At 37.3% G+C, this 21,558-nt stretch overlaps 1 protein-coding gene across 4 annotated transcripts in view; it reads left to right on the forward strand.

Annotated features, from left to right (window-relative positions):
• LOC110840276 (nephrin) overlaps nucleotides 1-21,558 on the forward strand; it is a 545,495-nt gene that overhangs the window by 317,123 nt on the left and 206,814 nt on the right. For all 4 annotated transcript variants that reach the window (XM_087357910.1, XM_087357908.1, XM_087357909.1 and 1 more), the window contains one exon: nucleotides 19,747-19,863. In XM_087357910.1, the coding sequence (XP_087214036.1) occupies nucleotides 19,747-19,863 (117 nt within the window). The remainder of the gene's footprint in view (nucleotides 1-19,746; nucleotides 19,864-21,558) is intronic.

Consider the following 21,558-nt stretch of genomic DNA (forward strand, 5'->3'; position numbering starts at 1 on the left):
TAGTGAGAATCTGTGGAATACATTTTGTACAGTCAGAGGCAACTGGTTATTTTCATTATTAATGTACAGTGTCTGTCTGTCTACCGAGGTGGAATCATTAAATGAAAGTTGTCTTACGTGTCCTTTTCATGAGAGCTGCTTTAAAGAATAGGGATTTATAATAAATGTTAGCAATTATACAAAACGCATAATTTTTCTGCTCTTCTCTGTTCCGAATGAAAGGAAGAATGTATTTTGCCGTATTCTACCTGGAATGAAAGTCAAGCACAGTATCACAAGAGGAAATAAATCCAGTGTGTGAAAAGAGGGGAGGGGTAGTGAGATTCGTGGGAACAAAGAGAGAAATTAAATTATAATTAATTCTACGAAGACGTATAAATGATCTATTATCATACGTAATTCTGTCAATTTGAACTGCGATGCTGTCTGGTATAAATCTAATTATCGTCGTTAATAATAGTGAAAGTTATAAGAATTTGAGGAATGTACCTTATTCAGTGACACATTATATTTTTATTTGTCTGTTCTTATCCTCCTTTTGACGAATCAGAAAATGACCATCAATTAATATCTGCCAGGAATATACTGGAATTATGGATTGAATTTTATGTTGTCATTCAATTACGTCTTTCTTTGACGTTCTTTAATCAAGACAAATCCCTCAATATTACTTCAGTTGTGGCCACGCTTTCTTCCTTTAGGATTTTGTAAATTCCTGAGAAATCCTTTCGGTATTGCTGAACATCTCATTTGAATGATATTTAATATAGAGTTTATTATTATTATTATTATTATTATTATTATGGTATTTAGATTCAGTTTTATACAGCACATTTCATTGATAGTCAAGCAGTCTAGAGATCCACAGAATTCCACATAAATCTTAAATCATATTGTGATTATCCAGCAGAGTATATCGTCAGATTCAGCCAAACATTATTCACATTCACCGTAGTAACCTCGACGACTGTGATTTTCGATAAAATTTGTGAATCAAGATCAGTGGCGGACGTAGTTATCATGAATAATAATCCCTGTGATTCCAGACTTATGGTATGCTCTTTATAATACAAAATATTTTCATCTTCGTCTTTATGGCCGTCTGATATCCTCGTGTATCATGCATGCCTTGCTAATATAATTCTCCTCTTGGTGAATAGTAAAGTCGTCCCCAAAGTATCCAACCTTACTTTCTACACAGACATGACTTTATATTAAGAGCGGAATGCGAACTCGGAAAAAATTAGTATTTGTTAAGTCCTCATAAGGCAGACCAAAATTCTCTGCTTACAGAAGTGCTCCTATGAGGTCCTTGTCCTGCAGTTGATATCCATTCAGTCCTTGAGGGGAGTATTGGATCTAATGCATTCATGTAATTACCTTTGGGTCCACGGCTTCAACTGCTAAGCTGTCGAAATTCATTGTCAGCAAAGCAATCGATATGACTTCTTTTTAGAACTCGGATGTTAACGCCGTCATTTTTAATTTATTTCGCTATTTGTAAAATATATTTTAATTAACTCACTTCTGTTTGTACGATTTGAGGTTTTCACTGCGTTGAGTTTGAAGATGGCTGTCTTCTGGGTTGTTACGCCGTGTAGTCTGGTAAATCATCGGTCTGATGATGGAGGCAGCAAGTACCTCTGGAACTCGGTAAACTTCTATCAGACTACACGGCGCAGCAACCCAGAAGACAGCTATCTTTACTTCAGTCCGTTAAATAATTATAATTTTTTTCAAATTTTAACCGGGAGAATAGTAATGGTAATTAACATTCGTCAGCAATGCTGATGAAGACTGCTTGAAGAATAACTTCAAAACAATAAATGGCGAAGGTTTGGGTACAACGTTACGTTGTATATGAATAAATTCAATTTCTAACATTGAACCTGATATGAAGTGCCAGAATTCAAAGCATTAATAAAATCACCTGACCTTCACAGTTCTCAGTTCCATATTTTTCTCATTTATTTTTTCCCCGCCACTTCGTATTATCGATTTTGATCGATCGGACGCTTATCCAACTGCTCTTCTATCCGTTTAGACAAACGCGCCATATGAATAGATACTCCTTAGACAGTTGGCTAGGTTTCAGAAGGCAGGTGGTTTACTTTCTGAAACGGCTGAGCTAACTGACGTTTTACTAGTTTTACTCATGAGATGATAAAGTTGCGTCATATTGTGATAAATATATATTTGTTTAAATCTTGTCAGTCTAATTACAATAAAATTCCTATTAAATATTAAAATATTACCATAATTAACATTTAAATATTTAAAATATATTAAATGATATTCTCTATCGAAATGTTCGATTTACATTAAAAAGTGATGTTCTAATGGAAATCGAACATTTCGATAGAGAATATCATTTAATATATTTTAAATATTTAAATGTTAATTATGGTAATATTTTAATATTTAATAGGAATTTTATTGTAATTAGACTGACAAGATTTAAACAAATATAGTTTTACTCGGTTACTTTAGGTAAGTTGTGGGACTGTACTCCAAAATAGTCCACAATCGCTTCCTCACACGTCTCTGCAGATCATTGTAGGTGTAGTCTATCGTATTAAAAAAAACAATAGTTAATACAACGCTGTAATCTGATTCAATCGATTATAAACAAACCTTTTACTGAGAACGGTAAGACGTATGTATAACTTGAACTTCTGAAGCATAGGATTTAATTCTCTGCTATAAATTCGTTATCAAGGCTGATTGTCTTTCCTGTGTACAATATTCGGGACGAATCTGTGCGTCCCACGTCCGTTTGATGTTATAAGCAAGGAAATGAGATGGGTTAGGAGGGGTAGCAGGTGAGGAAACATGTATTGTCATTGTAATAATTTCCTCTTGCGTTCTTCGCAATGTACGTTTAGAGTTATTAGAGCCGCTTTGTTCGATAGTTCCCACTTTGGCCACCAGAACTCAGCACCTCGATTTATACCTGATGACTTTCTTCATCCGTCATTTTGTTGTCACCGCTCGTAGGATATTCAGAACGATTTTAAGGTCGTGAAGAATATCACAAACTTCACATCAAATTTCATCAAAATCCGTCTAGTGGTTATCGAGTTGAGTCGATTGGACAGACGGACGGACATGAGCAGATCATAATTCGTTCTCGCTGCCTGCAAAATGGGCATAATAAGGAATACGGGAAGATATGCGGTAATACGATCTAGGGAAAAGATTAACCCTTTGGAGCACAAAGTTAATCTAAATAGTAGGTATTTAGAATGTATTTTCTTACCTCAAAGAAAACACAGCTGTTTATTTACTCATACGGGACGTATAAAGACTCTCCAAGGGCAAAATACAGTGTTATTAATTGTTAAAGTAGGTGGTACATATAGTTACCACTGTGATTAATCTGTTTCACATCTTGCTTTTTTGTGTGCAAGTTTCAGTGACGAAGCAGTTTTAACTCGCAGGACGTTCAAATGTGTTTAGTTCCCAGTTCCTCTGTTTAAGATGCATTTTAATAGTACTGTTGTAATCAGTGAAGACTAGAATAAACGGCAGAGATACTTCAGCAAGTCTGTCCAGGCAGACAGACGGAAGGACGGACAAGTTGTTAATTGATTCACTGCATATAGAGCCCCGTTCTCCATACTGGCCTTCAACATATGGTTCATACTTCTGTAAGCAAGATAGGAAGAAAAAGAATATTAGAGGAAATAAAACAGTATTGAAAGATAAAAGGCAAACATCTGAGATGCTGAATTATTTACTCATTGTAGGCAAATTCTTGCCAAGTAAGTCGTCTTTGTAGTAACGATCCCCGAATTTTCTTCAAGACTACTTTTAATTTCGTAGATTTTTCTAATTACAGAAGAATTTATAAATTTTAAAAGGCTCATACAGAAAAAAGTTATATCTCATCAAAGAAAAGTGAGAGGACCCTTTGCAAGTTTTTGAATGTAAAACGTCTAACTTGAAAGGTTTTCGCCCATGTTTATGTCGGCTAATCCTCGATGAAACGTTATTTTTATTGAAGCTTTACGTATTCGTAATGAAAGCATTTCATACAGTAAATAATTAAATAGTTGATGCTGCTAGCTGTTGCTGAGTTTAATTTCCCCTAAACATTGTCACAAATACCATGTGCAGTACACTCAACCCGGTGGAAGAATTGTACCAATATCGGAACAAATGACACTCGACAGACTGGAGCGTGGGTAAAGAAAACACACAGACAGAAATTTATAACTTTGACTTAACAGAATGTGTGGCCCGATATTGTAGAACTTTGGACAGTACTTTCTCGTAGTGATCATGAAAGACAATAAGAGAAAGAATATAACCTATGAACTGACAGCGTAGTGCTTCTAGTGGCACTAAAAGAGGAAGAGAGGTGAAGGAGACAAGAAATGGAAGATGTAGTAAAGGACCAGATGAAAATGGCCTCGGGGAACAGAGAAAATGTATGGTGATTGAGGACAACCAAAATTTGAAGAATAATAGCAGGATACGAGAAGGACTATGGAATGAAGACTGCTTGTTATAGCACTGCTGGGTGTAAGTTCCCACATCTTATGCATGAAGGAAAGATATCAGTCCAAATCCCTCGTAATGGCGGAACAGTCGAAAGTTTCTATACAGCACAGACGTTAGGCAATTTATCATTCTTGTCCTCTGCCTCAGAATAACTCTTTGAAGTAAAGCCCTTTGGATAGTTAAGAGGTTTTGCTTCTTATGAACGACGGCTCACGAGCAGAATTGTTGTCTCCTCGGCTATTATAGATCTTCAGACTTTGGCCACACGTAGGAACGTAGAATTTCTCTGCGTCTCTTGTGACTGAAGTGCTTTATTCGGTAGGTAATTGTTTCTTAAAAATTGCAATCAATAGTCCTGATAAAGATGAATATTTCAAATAAAGAAATTTATATAAATCCATCTTTGAATACTTATGTAAATAAAGGAAATAATAAGTAGAAAGAATTAAACTTGAAGGTCGATATTGGTCTTCTGCGTTTAGGCGCTTGTGGATTAGATGGTTACCAACATGTTGGAGGTACGTATTACCTCTATCTTCGGATATTAAGTGGAGGTAATATGTTTTAGGACGGAAGCAGCATGTTCCTTCAAAACTTTAGTATTTATCTACAAGTTTACACGGCTGTACTACAGACAGGGCCATCAACATCTTTGCCGCCGTAAGAAGTTTAAATGCCTTAAAACTTAATGGTTTCCGTTTGAATATACGTGACGTTTTCGGAAACCTACCAATTCCTTGCCTGTTGGAGGTCGTAAACGGTGTAACATTGTAGTAATGGCAATTCCACCTTGAAAGGCCGCCTTGATTTCTAGCACGTTCCTTTTGAAATATGTACATGAAATTGAAAGTGTGTTTGGAATTCAAAGGCGATAAAATCTAGATTACATATTGACATTAAAACCAACATCAGATAGAAGGAATGTCAGTGTCAGCTTTCGTTTACTGCGCATGACGACCGTCCTTGTTAAAAGTTATTGCCAATTTTCAGATCTGGTGAATAATGTACGCGGCTTATGCTAAAATGTGAGTTTTTAACACGTAGAGTACAGGCTGCACTTTGTGTTTCACTGGTATTAATTATAGATATGGAGATCATATATTTTGGTGACTTAGATGACTATATATCAAGCCATGGTGGTCTAGCGGTTAGAACGCTGGCCTTGTAATCCTGGGGTCTCGGGTTCGATTCCCGGCGGTGCCCGAATTTATAACTTGTGTTGGGCAAGGCCGTGGACTAGGCAACACGGAGTTTTCCTCCGGGGTCTTCCCCGGTTTCTCCGTGGCATCCCAACAATTACTCCATTCACACACAGAAGAAGGCAATGGCAAACCACTTCTGGATCATGTGCCAAGAACGTATATGAACAGGTCCCAGTCCGAGAAGAGGATGGAATGATCCTGTTCATGTGGACCTGTCGTCAGACAGAACACTAAATTAATTAGATGACTATATTATGGAACGTATTCTGGAGCTCACTACCTTCATTATTAGGGTGACGATGGAGGTAGTAGGCTCTTCAGAAACGTCGGTCACTACCTACCATTGTACAGAGTACAACATCCCAGAATACACCCAGACATAGTCGTACACATTGTCGTCAATATCCCGGACCTCACAAAGTTTTTTTATCTACTTACCGACGTTTTCTCAACTGAAAAGGTTATGACCCCAGATGATAATATAATTACGTATTACGTATGGGGAGAGATGAGTGGAAAGAAGCGGGCTGCAGCCATTTAGGATGAATTTCTAGTATTTGCTCGAATTGACTGAATGAGACAACGAAGTACGTCACTTCACAGCAGTGATTGGTGAATAATTTCAACAATGTGTGATTGATAATTAATCTCTAAAGTAGTTCATTAAATTGTTTTTATTTGATTAATTGAATGTGTGTACACATCTTTTGGGAAATTATTTGTAGTGTAATTAGATGTATTAGTAATGTTATTTACAGTTATTTTCGTTTCATATAAGAAATTTGAAGGTTAATTTTAAAAATAAGTTAAAATTGAATATTGCCAGCCCTGTTTCAAAAGGTTGCTAGGCTGTTAGACAGGTGTATAAAGTTTAGAACTTAAGAAAACCCTCGGAACTTTAATGACACTATTGTAGGTCGTAAAATGCACCCGAGTAAATGGTTCTGGTGTCGCTTGAAACTGAAATTCTCTTTCATTACAAGAATGTGTGGTTTAAATATCATTGTAATGTTTTATGCGTTTAACAAACCCATCCTGTACCTCAAGTGAGTGATGGGGGCTTTCACTTGCAATGTAGGGAAGAGTGGCATAAGATGTCGACTTAGCAGAACATCGAATTCTGCGTAGTGAGTGGAAAAAAATTGAAATCCGTTCCGTAGAGAGTTTGCCAAATTATAAATGCAATCATACGTAATGACGAGACGAGAACTGGAAGTGGTGTTAGTGTAATAGGATCGAATGAGTTAAAAATTTGATATTCTTTGGTAAATGTTGTTCTTAATTACTTCGTCACTTGTAAATAGGTCCATTTGTAATGACGTAGAGTCACAAATTTTCTTGCATCTTTGCTAAAATTACCCGCTGTAGATGAAGACTTTGTACGGAACGCGGGATGAATATTTGCTGGACAAATCAAAATTTACCACATTTATTTTACAAGTTTTAATATAAAAAGATAGATATTTGTTTACGTTCACCCACACAAAATCATGTTAAGCACGACGTACATACAGAACAACTTCGAATACGATATTAAAAATACAATAAAATCTGGAAGAAAACATCATTTGAAATCTGATAAACATCTGACTAAAAGTTGCATTTAAGAAATTATATTTAAGTTTATTTAATTTTATACACCTGAAGATGGTTCTTTTAGAACTGAAACATGTCGTGTAAAAAGTGATGTTCTAATGTAAATCGAACATTTCGATAGAGAATATCATTTAATATATTTTAAATATTTAAATGTTAATTATGGTAATATTTTAATATTTAATAGGAATTTTATTGTGATTAGACTGACAAGATTTAAAGAAATATATATTTATCACAATATGACGCAACTTTATCATCTCATAAAAAGATAGTTTAGATTTGTCTGTTGGTCACCTATGTTTTTAAAGGGACGTTGTCCAGAAATTTCTGTACGCAAGCATAGAATTTATTGACCAAATAGTCCTTGTGAAAATGTCTGGAGACCCCTGCTATAGATCATGACCGATCATGGGGATGGGCTGAAATTTGAGATTTGAGAAAGTCTCTCCAGGGGGTGGTACACATTTCCTTTAGAGACTCCAGTTCTATACCATTGTGTAGTACGAAACTGCTTTTTTATGTCATGGCCAGCCCTATGTGTGTCGTGAGGAAAGACGCAGATGGAGGCATCAGACGGAGTAACAGTTTGCTATTTGTCACTCCGTCCTCACATCCAAATCCCACTGGAATATTGGAACAGCTTTTCTTAACATACGACGTTGTTTATATATCGGAAAGCGACCAGGCCATAGGAAAAATATGTTTCGATTTTCTGTTACATAAGAACATGTAAACGAAAATTTTTTCCTCTGTTCTGACTCTTACACCTAATTGCATGGAGTAAGGCCTTGAAAAGCCAATAGTTGCTCAGCTAGCCAAATATTCTACCTTTTATAGAACCACAAGTTTTATTACCGTGTTTGCACGAATCCGCTTGTAAGCTGTCTTTTCAAGTCTGGGGTACTTTTTAATATTTTATGAGAAATTGGGTTTTTTGCAGTGAGAAGTTGTTAACCTTATCCTCTGCCTAAACCACCACTTGTCAGCTGTCCGCGACTGATTATTCAGTATATTATCAGCTACCTTTTATGTCCGGTGATGGTTTAAGCATGCAACCCAACTTTTAATATAAAATTATCATAAACTTAACACCTAGGCAAAGCCACCGAAGAGCTTCATTATCATTGATTGCTCTGAAATACTTTTATAATAAAACTTGCATTTGATCTTGGTTTATCGAAAGGGATTTCTCCCCGTTATGGTATGCGCCACTGTTTTTCACGTACTTAGTAAAGATAACAACCTCTGAGTTAACTTATTTTACTGTTAATAACTAGAGTTCTTGAAAGTATTTTTCTCGAACAAATGGTTTTTATTTTAAATCTAAATTTTACACATCTCAGCATGTATTTATTAGACTGAAACCTGCAGAATCTAATTACGTGTTTAAAGCTTTAAGAACCAGTGCTACCTGTAGAAACCGTCTGCTTTAACAATCATTGACGTATTTCATATTGAAGATGGTCTTCTTCTGGGTTGTTATGCCGTGTAGTCTGGTAGGAATTTGCCGACGTTTTAGAGGTCCTTGCTGCCTCCATAATTACCCATCGTCCTGATGATGGAGGCAGCAAGGACATCTGAAATGTTGGTGAACGTGACCCATACTATACGGCTGAATAACCCAGAAAACAGTCATTTTCTAAGAAAGTATTCTCCTTTCCCCTGAGATCTGTACGCTAGGTACAGTGACTGCTACACGTCAGCCTGTGAGCATTCATTTAATTTAGATTCTTATGTCTTTGAGAGGTCACCTTAATAAGAACCTCTGATTCGTCTGTATGCTGATGAAACTCGAAGCCCAAAGTTTCTCCTATAAGAAACAAAGAAAGTTGCGTACATCTAGGAAACAGTCTCTGTCTGCTCTAGAAAAGAAATTAGAAAATGTCTTTTCCCCTTCGACTCAGATCGACATTTCTGAACAAAGTTTGCTACCAGTTGGTATTTTTAACTCGGGTTTCAGCGTGGATGACTGGTTATAAGGTTGATTCGCCTCACCAGACTTCATTATAATTTCTAATGGGGTGAAATTCCACAGACTACTGTAAGCTTTATTTGTTCTCTGGGTTCCGAGAAGTTTATTTAAGCAGAATGGAGTGTTCGGGATGGCCAATCGATACGAAAGCAATGTGTTACAGACACTCCTAGGCAGTCTTGAGTCTAGCACTACGTACACTCACCACAACACACTATATATTGTGTTTAGACGATGACTTGTCTTCTGGGTTGTAGCGCCGTGTAGTGTGGTGGAAGTTTACGTGTGTTACAAAGGCGATGGAGGCGGCAGGCATCCCCGAAACGTCGGTAAGCTTCTACCAGGCTACACGTCGCTACAACCCGGAAAAGTCATATTAATACTCGGCGCAGTAGGAACTTAAATTCATGCTTGTAGTATTACATTTTATGTTTATTTAACGACGCTGCCAGTAGCTCAGGCCACATTACATACACTTTTAATAGGATAAACCATTAAATATGGTTTTATTTCCAGTGTATTAAAAAGTAATTATATTTATTCCCATGTAAAAGAGTTCTTTTTGATAACCTGACAATAGCTAACTAGTCAAAATCCTCTATTTATATGGAACTCGAAGATTAATTAGTACACTTACAAGAGCCGAAGTCAGTTCAAATCAGATCAGTCAGTACTTTCCAAAAATCTTTCTTTAAAATCAGTTTTAATATTGTCCACCAATCTGTACACCTTTCTTGCAAATGGTAGCTTTGCTTCAAGTTGAATATGACGGCCTTCTAGAATATTGCACCGATGTTTCAGAAATGTTTAATGTCTCTATTTATTTTTATAATTTTTTTTCACTTCTCGGCAGGCTTTTTCTATTCTAGGTAGAATTAATTTGTGGATCTCAGATAAATTCTGCCGTAATCTGATTAGCGCATTGCCAACCTCAGTAATCATAAGCTCGGTTAGTGTAGGTTAAGCTGTATAGTTATTTCAGTCTTCCCAACTTCGTCAACCCAAACCACCTTAACTACGTAATGAAACTAATTCTATACTCTATTAATATTTTGAGAATTTGCAACCTCATCACCATTCTCGTTCTTTATCGAGTTATTTTTATTTTGATAGCATTTATTAAATTTCTCCATCCTCTGCATACGTATGTAATATTCTTTTCTTAAAACTTAATTAATATAGAAATGCATGTTTTCTGATTGTATCAGAAATTTTGCTGCAACGAAAAATGTATTTTTATTTTATAAATATTTGAAAACTAATATTTTCTACTTTCTTCTTACAGTTGTGTTACAAAAGTCAAAGTTTTACGTTAACTTTAAAAAGTAATATATAAATAAATAAATTTCTCCCGCTACACGCCGTGTAAGCGCTTGGAGGGGGGAGAGAGCAGATTTAGGTCCTTTTTTAACCTCGACACTAGATGGGGGTGAATGATCAGCGTCACGCTCCGGCCGCGCTTTACCTCTGGGAAAGGACCCCCGGTACCCATTGGGTAGGAGCCGGTCTGGACGCAAAGGCTAGATAAAAAATCCTTTGATCTGTGTTGGGAATCGACCCTCGTCCAGTCCGTAGTTAGTCAGTATGCTGATTAAGCTACTCTGATTGTAACATTTCTGATTATGTAGTTCTTTTCCTCTAACAATCCATCATGAACATTATTTATATCAAATGTCTTGTACTCTGAAAGTTTACAGTACAAGAAAATATATCACCTGAATAGTCTACAGGAAGAATAATTACACACGAAACAATCATTCTGTACACGAAGTTTAAACTTAGGAGGAAACTCATCTTAGACGATGCAGTATTAAGCGTCAAGAAGGAGGTCTCGAATCGAATCGAACAAACAGGCCTCTTGAGAGACGTTAAGATGGACCGGAATATATTTAGCAGTTTGATGCGATTACAACTTTGCAAGTTTGAAACAGTTGAATGCTGAACGTAACTTAGGAAGGATTCCGACCAGGATTACTGACTGTTGTATTGTTCTAACACGGTTTAAACCTCACAGATGTTAGCTGTACATTTTCTGGATAATAAACGTGTACGTATATTTTGATGCCGGTCACATTTGTCGCGCCGTCTGAAGCCTGGGCTTTGTGCGAAATGAATCTGGGAATATGGGTTCGAATCCCACTCAAGGTATGGATGTTTGTTAGCGTTCTGCTGTGTTGCGATGTCCTTTGTTCTGGTAGAGGCTTTGCGGCGGGCTGATAAGTTGTCTAAGGAGTCTTACCAAATGTCCAATAGATTAAGTAACCTGCAAAAAAGGCAGCCAAAACCCACACTGGATTGTAGAGCCTCAGATGATGACACTTAGAGTTTGAAGTAGGTGTGTAGCTAATGATTAGAGAGAACATTTCTCACGTCAGAATGAAATTTAATATTATAAGCGGTACGGAATTTTTAATATAGAAGACATGAATGTAATAAACGGTATATAAGTAATTCAACAGAAATAAGTTGCCTGTGTGGAATCAAATGGGGATAATATAGTATGGCTTTACACAAAAAGTGTATATGATTGTTAAATTTAAATTACAGAGTGGAAAAGCATCTGCATTTATTGTTAGAGGTAAGACAAAAATTTGTGCAGAAATTGCCGGCAGATATATTTTCTGATAAATAATACCATCTTCTTGACTTACAAAAGTTATGTAGGCCTATTTTTTCAGAGTTTAATATTAATATTTAGAGATATTATCATATTAGGTATTAAGCCTTCTTGTCGTATTTTTTATTTAGAAACCATAACAAGTGTACCTTTATATTGGGCCTTACAGAAATCATAGTAAAGAATAGTTGGTTTATTTTAAAGGCTTTGACAGGTCTATGTAACTAATATTTTTATGAAGTTTTAAAGTTCGAATTTCTCTTGTCGAGCTGTAGAAATCTTTGTGTCCACGTTGTTTTATTTCAATTATTTCCAGAACCACGATGACGAGTCCGCTTACAGTCCGGCGCGTTTTATCTGTTCTTAAAATAACAATTGTGTGTAAATATCTTAAGTGATTTGCCCCAGGTTTTACTGCCGGGTTCTTTACAGCCTGAAAATTATGTTTTGATGATTTCGTCCAACTTCAAGCAGTAAATTTTCAGAACCTAGGAGTGTGTAAGCCATCCCACCTCTCTCTACACAAACTCATATACGTTGTACAGTGGGTGTACACAAGTATGTACGTACTTATTAGAATAAATTGTGCTAATATTTTTAGAGGTAACATTAACAACCACCCGAATCGGACTGTAATGCGAAAGAGAAAACATTTGAGGACAGAAAGATGATTAAGATAAAAATGATAAAAAATCTATAGTTATAGTAATAATATCTAATATTTTGTAGAGTTTCGGGACTTGTGAAATGAAAGAAATTTAGTTTAAAATTTATATCAATGTAATTATATTTTTTGAATCGTTATACGTAAATTGCAGAACATTTCCAAAAACCTACATTTCTGCATTTGCATTTTTTTACGATAGGTTGCTGGCAGAGAGTAGCCTGCTTTGTTGTTACGTTTCCTTGGTGCATTGTTGTGATATAATAATACATATTTTAAAGTCTAATTTCCTTTTTCTACAAAACCGAATAATGTGGAATGCTAAACTCTCCGTTATTAAACATTTTATCCTGGAACTTGAATGAAGTACTTATTTGCAGTGAAGCCCCATGGCTATATAATTAAAAATTTAATACTTTATGGATCCTGTTTTAAGCCCTGTTCTCGCTCTTTTAATGTGACCTGGTTATCGTAAAATTGACCGTCACTTCTTGAAAGCGAGAATGCTGAAGTGAAGAGATAATAAGGCGAGATATTCTCATAATAAGCTTTCCTTTGAAGTTTATGGTTGGTTTCCGTGATTTTGTAACGTGAAGGAACAATTAATTATGCCCATCTTAACTGGAATGTTTTAAGTATGTTAAATGCGCAAGTGTTTATTAACAGTTGAATTGAATTTTTGTTTCTACATACACTTGAAAATAATTGTAGCATGGTTATTTTCGAACAGAAACTAAATTAGAATTCTTCAATTAACAGCCCGTGGACATGTGATTTGTGATTTACTAACATTGAGTTTTATAGGTGCAGCACATTTTTTATTTATGCGATTAAATTTTCTAATTTTTACTAATTCGGATTCAATTTGGATGCGACCGGGTAAATTTTTCTGTGCTTAATGTCGATTAACCACCACCCCTGCGTTATAAAATTTAAACTGAATTTAGTCGAATATTAATTTCTCAAATACCAATCGTTACAAAATGTATCCTACATTTGTATTCTGTCAAACATAAATTTGTCTTCCAGTTACAATTCATACTTAAAACAGCTGGGTTATGGAATATACGAGGTGCGATCGGAAAGTTTCAAGACTGCGCGTATAAAAACCCGTACACTTATCTCAGGTATTAAATTCATCCATCACCCTCGAAGTAGTTCCCCTGGGAGTGAACACAACGATCCCAGCGCCGCTGCCAAGCCTGGAAGCATCCCTGGAAATCTTTCTTTGTCAGCCTGTCAAGCACCATCTGCGATTCTGCCTGAATCTCTTGCCAAAGACTCGCCAAAACGGCTACGGAAACCTATGAAATGCTAAAGCAAGCATTTGGGGAGTCCGCAATGGGTCGTGCACAAACTTTTGTGTGGCATTCACGTTTTAAAAATGGCCGAACCTCTGTCGATGATGACGAGCGTTCTGGACGACCATCTTCGAGCACAACGCCCGAAAATGTTACGAAGATTCGGCAGGTCATTCACGAAGATCGACGTCGTACCATCAACGACTTGTGCGACATTGTTGCGTGAAGATGTGAGACGGAAGCTGCCGGCAAAGTGGCGCAACCACAACTGGCTGCTGCATCATGACAACGCGCCAGCGCACACCGCCCTCAAAGTTCGGCAGTTTTTGGCCTCAAACACCATGGCCGTCATCCGCACCCTCCTTATTCGCCGTGTGACTTCTTCCTCTTCCCAAAGATGAAAATTCAGCTAAAGGGAAGGAGATTTGAGACGATAGAAGAGATTCAGGCAGAATCGCAGATGGTGCTTGACAGGCTGACAAAGAAAGATTTCCAGGGATGCCTCCAGGCTTGGCAGCGGCGCTGGGATCGTTGTGTTCACTCCCAGGGGAACTACTTCGAGGGTGATGGATGAATTTAATACCTGAGATAAGGGTTTTTATACGCGCAGTCTGGAAACTTTCCGATCGCACCTAGTACATATACCGGGTGCAAACCCAATTGCAGTAAATAAATAATAATAATACGGTGTATGATAATATTAAGTTGATAAACCAGTCAATCCGCCTTAAACACTGGATATTAACATACTCCGAACCTTGCTATCAGCGATGGTAAAATTATATTCGTGCTTTAACAAGTACCATTCATAACAACATGAGCGGGAAAATTATGAGCCAATCATATGTCACCATCTGCAATAGGCTTTCAACATAAACGTTCAGTGATCGATTGTCGTGAATAGAGTAAAAGTTATTTGACCGTGGACATAATCAGATCAGCCTGATATTTGCAGAGTAGAGGTCCGGTTTCATCGTGACAGAGCTACGTTGACACCGACAAAGTAAAAGTCTGAATGATGTTTACGTATAATTCCTTCTTCCAGAACAATTGACACGGCTATTATGAATGTCTGAACCAGGTTTACGTATTAGCGTAATATTATCGGAATGGCGTCTTCTGTTCTGTCAACAGTTGTGAGGAGGGAGTGCAGAATTTCTGATAATGAGAAGGCTAAAAAGTGATGAAATGAGAAGAATGGAAGTTGAAGAAATGAAAATTGACGGGGCCACAGAGGTGAAAGTTAAGGATTTAAATGTAATGGTTATGTAAATCAAACAGAAGAAGATAGATGGCAAGAATTAATGTATGACTGCATCAGATAATCTGAGAATAAATGCCAAGAATGTTATGGAAAGAAAGAATACGGTAGGACATTACTAGTTGAGGAATAAAACTAGGTGATGTGTAAAACGGCAGATGGAAAGAAAATTCGGCGAACACATCGATTAGGATGCTACAGTAAACCATTTCCCAACTAATGTTTGTCCAAAGCGGTTCAGTTTATATACGCAAAAAACAAATGTGAACAGTCATTTGGCTGGTGAAGAAAATTTGAATATAGGCTTCGCAGTCTGCCATACATGCAGTAGCAGCCCGCTGTTCACGCCACAACGCTCTCTGGTGTCCCCCCCCCCCCACCACTATCCACCACGATGCATTCCTAAGAACCATTTAATACTATCCTCCCATTTATGCTTAGATCTTCTGAGGGGCTTCTTCCCCTCAGGTTTTCCAACAGAAATGTTACATACATTTCCCATTTCACCATTCGTGCTGCATGTCTAGCGCAACTTATTTTCATTTGATAGCTTTAATACAATTTTCTGAGGAGCACAAATTATGGAGCGAATTGCTCAAATTAAGCACTGATTAATGTAGGCTGTAAGCTCCTCTGGAACGTCGATCAATATCTACCAGACCACAGGTTCTGCATCCAAGAAAACAGACGTTTTCTTCCTTTTTTTTTTTGTATTTAAGAAAAGTTGCTGGTTGCTGCACGTGGGAATGGCTCCTTCAGAAGATAATGTGGTGCTCTACGGAGGAGAAAGTTGCTATAAACTTGCCTGACTGCCAACTTTGCCGTATTCTCACGTACTCTATTCCTATTATTCATAATCAGACGCACCTGTGTTGAAGAGGAATTTCTGTAATAAGGCAACAAGTCATAATTTGAACTCCTTCACTCCTGCGGTCTTGTGCGCCTTTTAACATTAAACCGAGTGTTTTCGCCTGTAAGTAAAATAAGGTTTTTTTTGTATTGAAATTTTTTGGGCTAGTAGTATCGACTAGTTTCTCAAGGTATTCTCGATTTTTAATACTTGCATTGCTTTTAACATATATCATTAATAGAACAAGCACTGAAGACGGTGACTGTATGTTCCTCCGAAACATTGGTATCTGCCAAAACGTTCACAGGGCGTTACTAACCAAAAGCCCAACTTTGGCATGATGAGATTTAAGGTTCTCCCTGTGTAAACTAGTAGAAATTTACTGACGTTTCAAAGTTGGTTACTCCCTCCATCATCAGGGCGATCATTGCTGTGATAATGGAGACAACATTGAATGAAAGCTTTGTTATGAATGATGACTGTAGAAGTTCTGGCGAGATTTTGCCTTGGCATGTACTATCCTAGCGCTTGTAAGGAGAATCTGAAGTAAACCATGAGGAATTTCAGTAATGATTGCCGGCTTCATTTCCGAAAATCTAATCTCGGACTTCTCTGAAAGGAAACAGGTTTGTACTGCAGCCATTGTAAGGACAGAGGGGAGGTGTTATTTTGTACGATAGTCGGGATCATACTGTGCGTTTCGCCTACGTCACCGGCTTGCCGGTAGAAGGAAGAACAGGCTTACTATGTAAACCAAAGCCATTGCTGATATAAGGACTGAGTTTTTGTGTTGGACTAAGTTTCCACTGCTAGTCTGCAAGCGAAAGAAAAATATGATTTACTTAGAGGAAGATGACTGTTTTCTGAGTTGTAGCGCCGTGTAGTCTGGTACAAGATTACCAACTTTTCAGAGGTCCTTACTGCCTCCATCATCAGAGCGATGAATAAGTGCACTTACTCCAATATGATCCTGATGACGGAAGCAGCAAGGACCCATTAAACGTTGGTGAACTTCTACCAGACTACACAGCGCTACAATCCAGAAGACAAACATATTTGTACTCACCGCCGTGTGAATCTAAAAATTTTACTTAATTTTCTTAAATTGTCGACTGTCATGTCTTAGTTTAGCCAACTCGTGTCTGAACAAGAGAATCGCTTTCAAAAATTTTCTGGGGGGATGGAATTCCCTTTGTTTTGCAATGAAGGTCTTACGTGCTCTATAGAAGAAACCTGCGTATCCATAACATGGCGTGCTCTAATATTGAAAATATATTTTGGTGTAAAGTCGGTGTTCATGACCTGAAAAATGAACAGTTCTGAATATTCGCATTTCTGTATTCCAGTGGGGAAGCAGTTCAGCGATGAAGTCAGTCGGTCTTTTGGGATCCGCGTCTTGAACGATAGGCCGCTTTTAAAAGCCCCGGTAAGAAGTAGATGTCGGTATGCCATGCACTTCTTGAAGTCAAAAACAGAAATTGTAATTCTGTCCTTTGGTGAGAAGTAGTTGAGAGTGGTCCTGGGCTGCCATGCAGAAGATATTACAGCCAAATGCGTCACTGGCTGATGGAGATAAAAGTTGGATGTTTTAATTGGTAATAAAGAGCGTAGTGGATAGAGAAAAAAGTGGTTTGCAGGAACAGTTTTCATTCATTTCTGTAATTGGCTGCCCTTTGCCGTTCGTTTGACTTTTTTATATGAAAACTAAAGCCTTGAGAGGGTGATATTTACATATTTAATATTGTTTAACCGGCATTCCAACTTCATAACAATAACATAAGAGTCAATTTTGTTGTCCATAATGCACTTGTTAATCATAATACACGAGCTTGAAGATGAGAGTGAGTTTTCGAAACGTTGTTGTAATTATCCAATAAATATAAATAAAGCTTATTTACAAATCTGTTAGTCGCTAAGTAGTAAGTAAATTCTCTGACTTTTGTGGTACTCGAACGTTTATTACCGTGTTTACAGCAGCTAGCCACTAGACGTTGACTTGATACAGATAATTTCATTTCACACTCTTACAATCTGCTTCGAAAAGCAATTTTTTACCTTTTATTCGAAGTAATGTCAGGTTTTTCGACAAAAATCTTGTAACAATAATCATTTACTAAAGTTAGAAATTTGTTAAAAATTTAGGGGGATTTAATATGATTATGCGTGCTTCTATAGTCTGAAAATTTTATAACTGTGTATTATTTTGTAAGTGCAGAATATTTATCGCTCAGCTCTCCGACCTAGAGGTCAGTTTGGAGCAGCCGCTCGTGACCAGAAAAATATATGACCGATTACTGCATTCAACTTTGATAGTTCCGCACATTGCCTCCGTTTTCATCATATATGGACATTTTGTTGCTTTTGAAACCTGAAAATTAATTTGATTCATGTATGCGATTATTGGTTTGTTGACCGATATAAATTCTCTCTTTTGTGGAACTTGAATATCAGTTTCTGGGAGAATTCACATAATTTATGTTATTCTGTTCACTTAAACTATTGATTTAACTGTATTATTTGCTTGTACCTGATTTAACAGGAATAAAGAATATTGTCTATTAAAGAATTGTATACTAAATACGATTAATTCATAACTTTGACTATTGCTGTAGGTTGTCGTAGCTAGAGTTAAACTTAGATTTTATTGTCATGGTTACTTCCACGCAGCTTACTTAAATTGTGAAACTGACGAAGGGTGTGTGCCTCAAGAAAAATGATGTCCCATATAGATATGTACACATTATAAAATTGATCTCCATGTGTGATTGTCATTTTGAAGACGTAGATTCCAGTTAGATTCATTAATTCACTATGTACCAATGATGACGTATGCAATGGTTTAAGTTATTAAAATGTTTGTATTTTATTCATTAAATGTTTGCATTCATCTGTTTGGGACTTTATATTTTAAACAAAGATTAGTGACAATGAATAGATTTTGTGAGTTTGGCTGTCCATCAAAGGCCAGACAAAAGTACCGATAAATTCTTCTAAGCAAATTGCAAATTATGTGCTCGTTAATTTATGTGAAACGGTTCACCAACAGTCATATTTGGTCATTAATTTCTTTTATGGTCGGGACCAAGTTCTAGGTTCAACTTTCAGCCCAAAGAGTTCATACTTTATTTAGTCTGACAAATTCGACGAAACCAGTTAAAATAGGTCATGATCGCTCCCTTACATAATATTTTTTAAAATTATTAATTAATTATTTTACAATCTGACTTTATATAGTCTGAGATGCCAACAGTTTTTTTAAATGAATCACAAATAAAATAAATAGTATGGTTTATTACTGTGCCTTGTTTTAATTGTTTTCCATTTGACCGCGTATTAAAAATCAGAATAATTCAAAACCTTATTTCCTTTCATGAATAGGCAAGACATAAGACACGACAAAGAAAAGTGTAAAAGTTAAAAAGAAATCATACGAAATCTCATGTGTAGTAAAACGTTCTTAATATCGTGTATCAACACATTTTATCACAAAAAGCAGTGCAAAGAGAAAAACCATATACAATGTTTACTAAGATTGCAATAAACAATAAGAATATCATGGAATTTCGAATAATGATCAGTAAAAATAATTTTAGTTCTGTGAATTTGAACATAAAAATATAAAATATAACATGCAAGTAATTAAATTTGTGTATGACTCTTTCTTCTGGAGGCGGAAGTTAGGAATGAACGTGTTGTGCAGTTCAAGTATAACTTCTGTAATGAACAGAAACTACATTTTGCAGTCCATGAATTTCCCTCGCTTTGCATTTGCAGTTCCGCCGAGGAAGTTGGCAATCTTGGACGAAAACGGGACGAATGTGCATCAGAAGCGTGTGATCGGGCCGTACACAGAAGGAAGTACCGTTCAGATAACCTGCGTTGCCACCGGGGGTAAGTACCTGCTCAGATTGCAGTTACTTAGGAAAATTCTGACACGAGATTATTTGAAATTAGAGAAATATATTTGTAATAATTCCAGAAGACTTTAAGCTTATGTTTTCGTCAAATGAAGGCAAGCCTATGTAGTATGTATTTGTACGTGTATATACATTCATAAGGGAATATAAATGTTAAGCACGCTAGTTCACACAGACTACCACTATTCAGTCTACAGATCACCCATAGTTGACGAGATGGCAGTGAACGGGTACGAAGGTCGAGCACAGAATGCATCCGCTATGCTCAATTACAGGTGATCGAACGAGGCAGTAGCACTTGAAATGCCTCCATAAATTCGATTCACATTGAGTGATTTCATCACAAACGAAACGTCGTAGATAAAGGGGTAAATGGATTTGAGATTTCTGGTTCTCCAGTCGGCGGGTGTGGATCTGTAGGTACATACGGTTTCGAAGAAATATAGTGCCTACATCTTCAGGAGTCCTTCTGAGTTGTAACCCCGTCAAGACTTATAGGTACAGAGGATAAGAACATATTGATTTAGGTTGTAAGCGAACTAGTAGGTAGATACCTACATTCTGGAGGAACATACAGCCTCCATCTTGAAATCCTGTGTTCCAACGTTCTGTGAACTCGTCTGTATATACCAAGGTTTCGGAGAAACGTGTTGACATAATTGCCAGATTCCTATGTTCTCAAAATTGTATCGCGTCAATGTATCTGCCAGGTCGAATGTTCCTATTAGGCTAAAAATCGGTGGCTAACCTGTGGCTGGAACTAGGTTACTTTATTCAGTTGGAATGCGAGGCGTGCTGGCTGAGGTGTTCTGTCGCTCTCTTTCTTTGTCTTTGGTGTTTGAGTGAGTTCTTTGACGCAGCTGGTGGATGTAGCTTTCAGCATATATCGGCGGGCAACAGGCTGGATTGTTATTACCTCGCTCGCTGCAATGTCTGGTAGCGTCTTTTATAAGTACGTCCTTCATGTATCAATAAAAGACGTTGTGGCGAGGAAGTTTGCTTGCCATGGCAGTTAACTATCCCTTCATGCAATGTTAGACCACAGTTCTTTTTTGTAGGGAGAGTGAAGCCCTGTTACCTAAGTCGACTTAACTTATCTCAGTGTATCGAATATCCTTCTCGAAGGTATCACCACCTTGTCGAAGGCAATCTGCCGGGTGAGGAGGCTTGCGTGCTCAAATGACCCTTAGTGCTATGCCGGCCTGAGCTTCGGCTCATGGTAGGGTCACCCAAGCCGGACAGGTCTAAGGAGATGCGCTAGACTAAGAGTGATACCCTGGTCCTCCAGGTTGGGGGTTGGGTGTAGGGCTAACAACCTTTCACCTTTAAAAAAATATGTGTTACGAAAAAATCAACCAAGCCTCGGATCAGGACGGACTCTTTGGCACGACCACAGCAATTGAAAAAGGACATGAGATTTGGTACCTGGAACATTAGGAGCCTCTATAGGGCTGGGGCACTGAAATCAGTGTGTAGGGAATTAGGGAATTATAAGTTAGACTTAGTGGCAGTGCAGGAAGTGCGATGGGAGGGGGAGGGCACGATCCCAGTGGACAATTTTACATTTTTCTATGGAAAGGGGAATGACAATCATCAGCTAGGGACGGGTTTTTTTGTTCATAGCAGAATTAGGGCAGCAGTTAAGAGAGTAGAATTTGTTAGTGACAGG

The sequence above is a fragment of the Zootermopsis nevadensis genome, unplaced genomic scaffold, assembly GCF_977971745.1.
Source record: "Zootermopsis nevadensis isolate Lab colony 2312 unplaced genomic scaffold, Znev_1.0 Znev_ptg000029l, whole genome shotgun sequence".
Lineage (NCBI taxonomy): Eukaryota > Metazoa > Arthropoda > Insecta > Blattodea > Termopsidae > Zootermopsis > Zootermopsis nevadensis.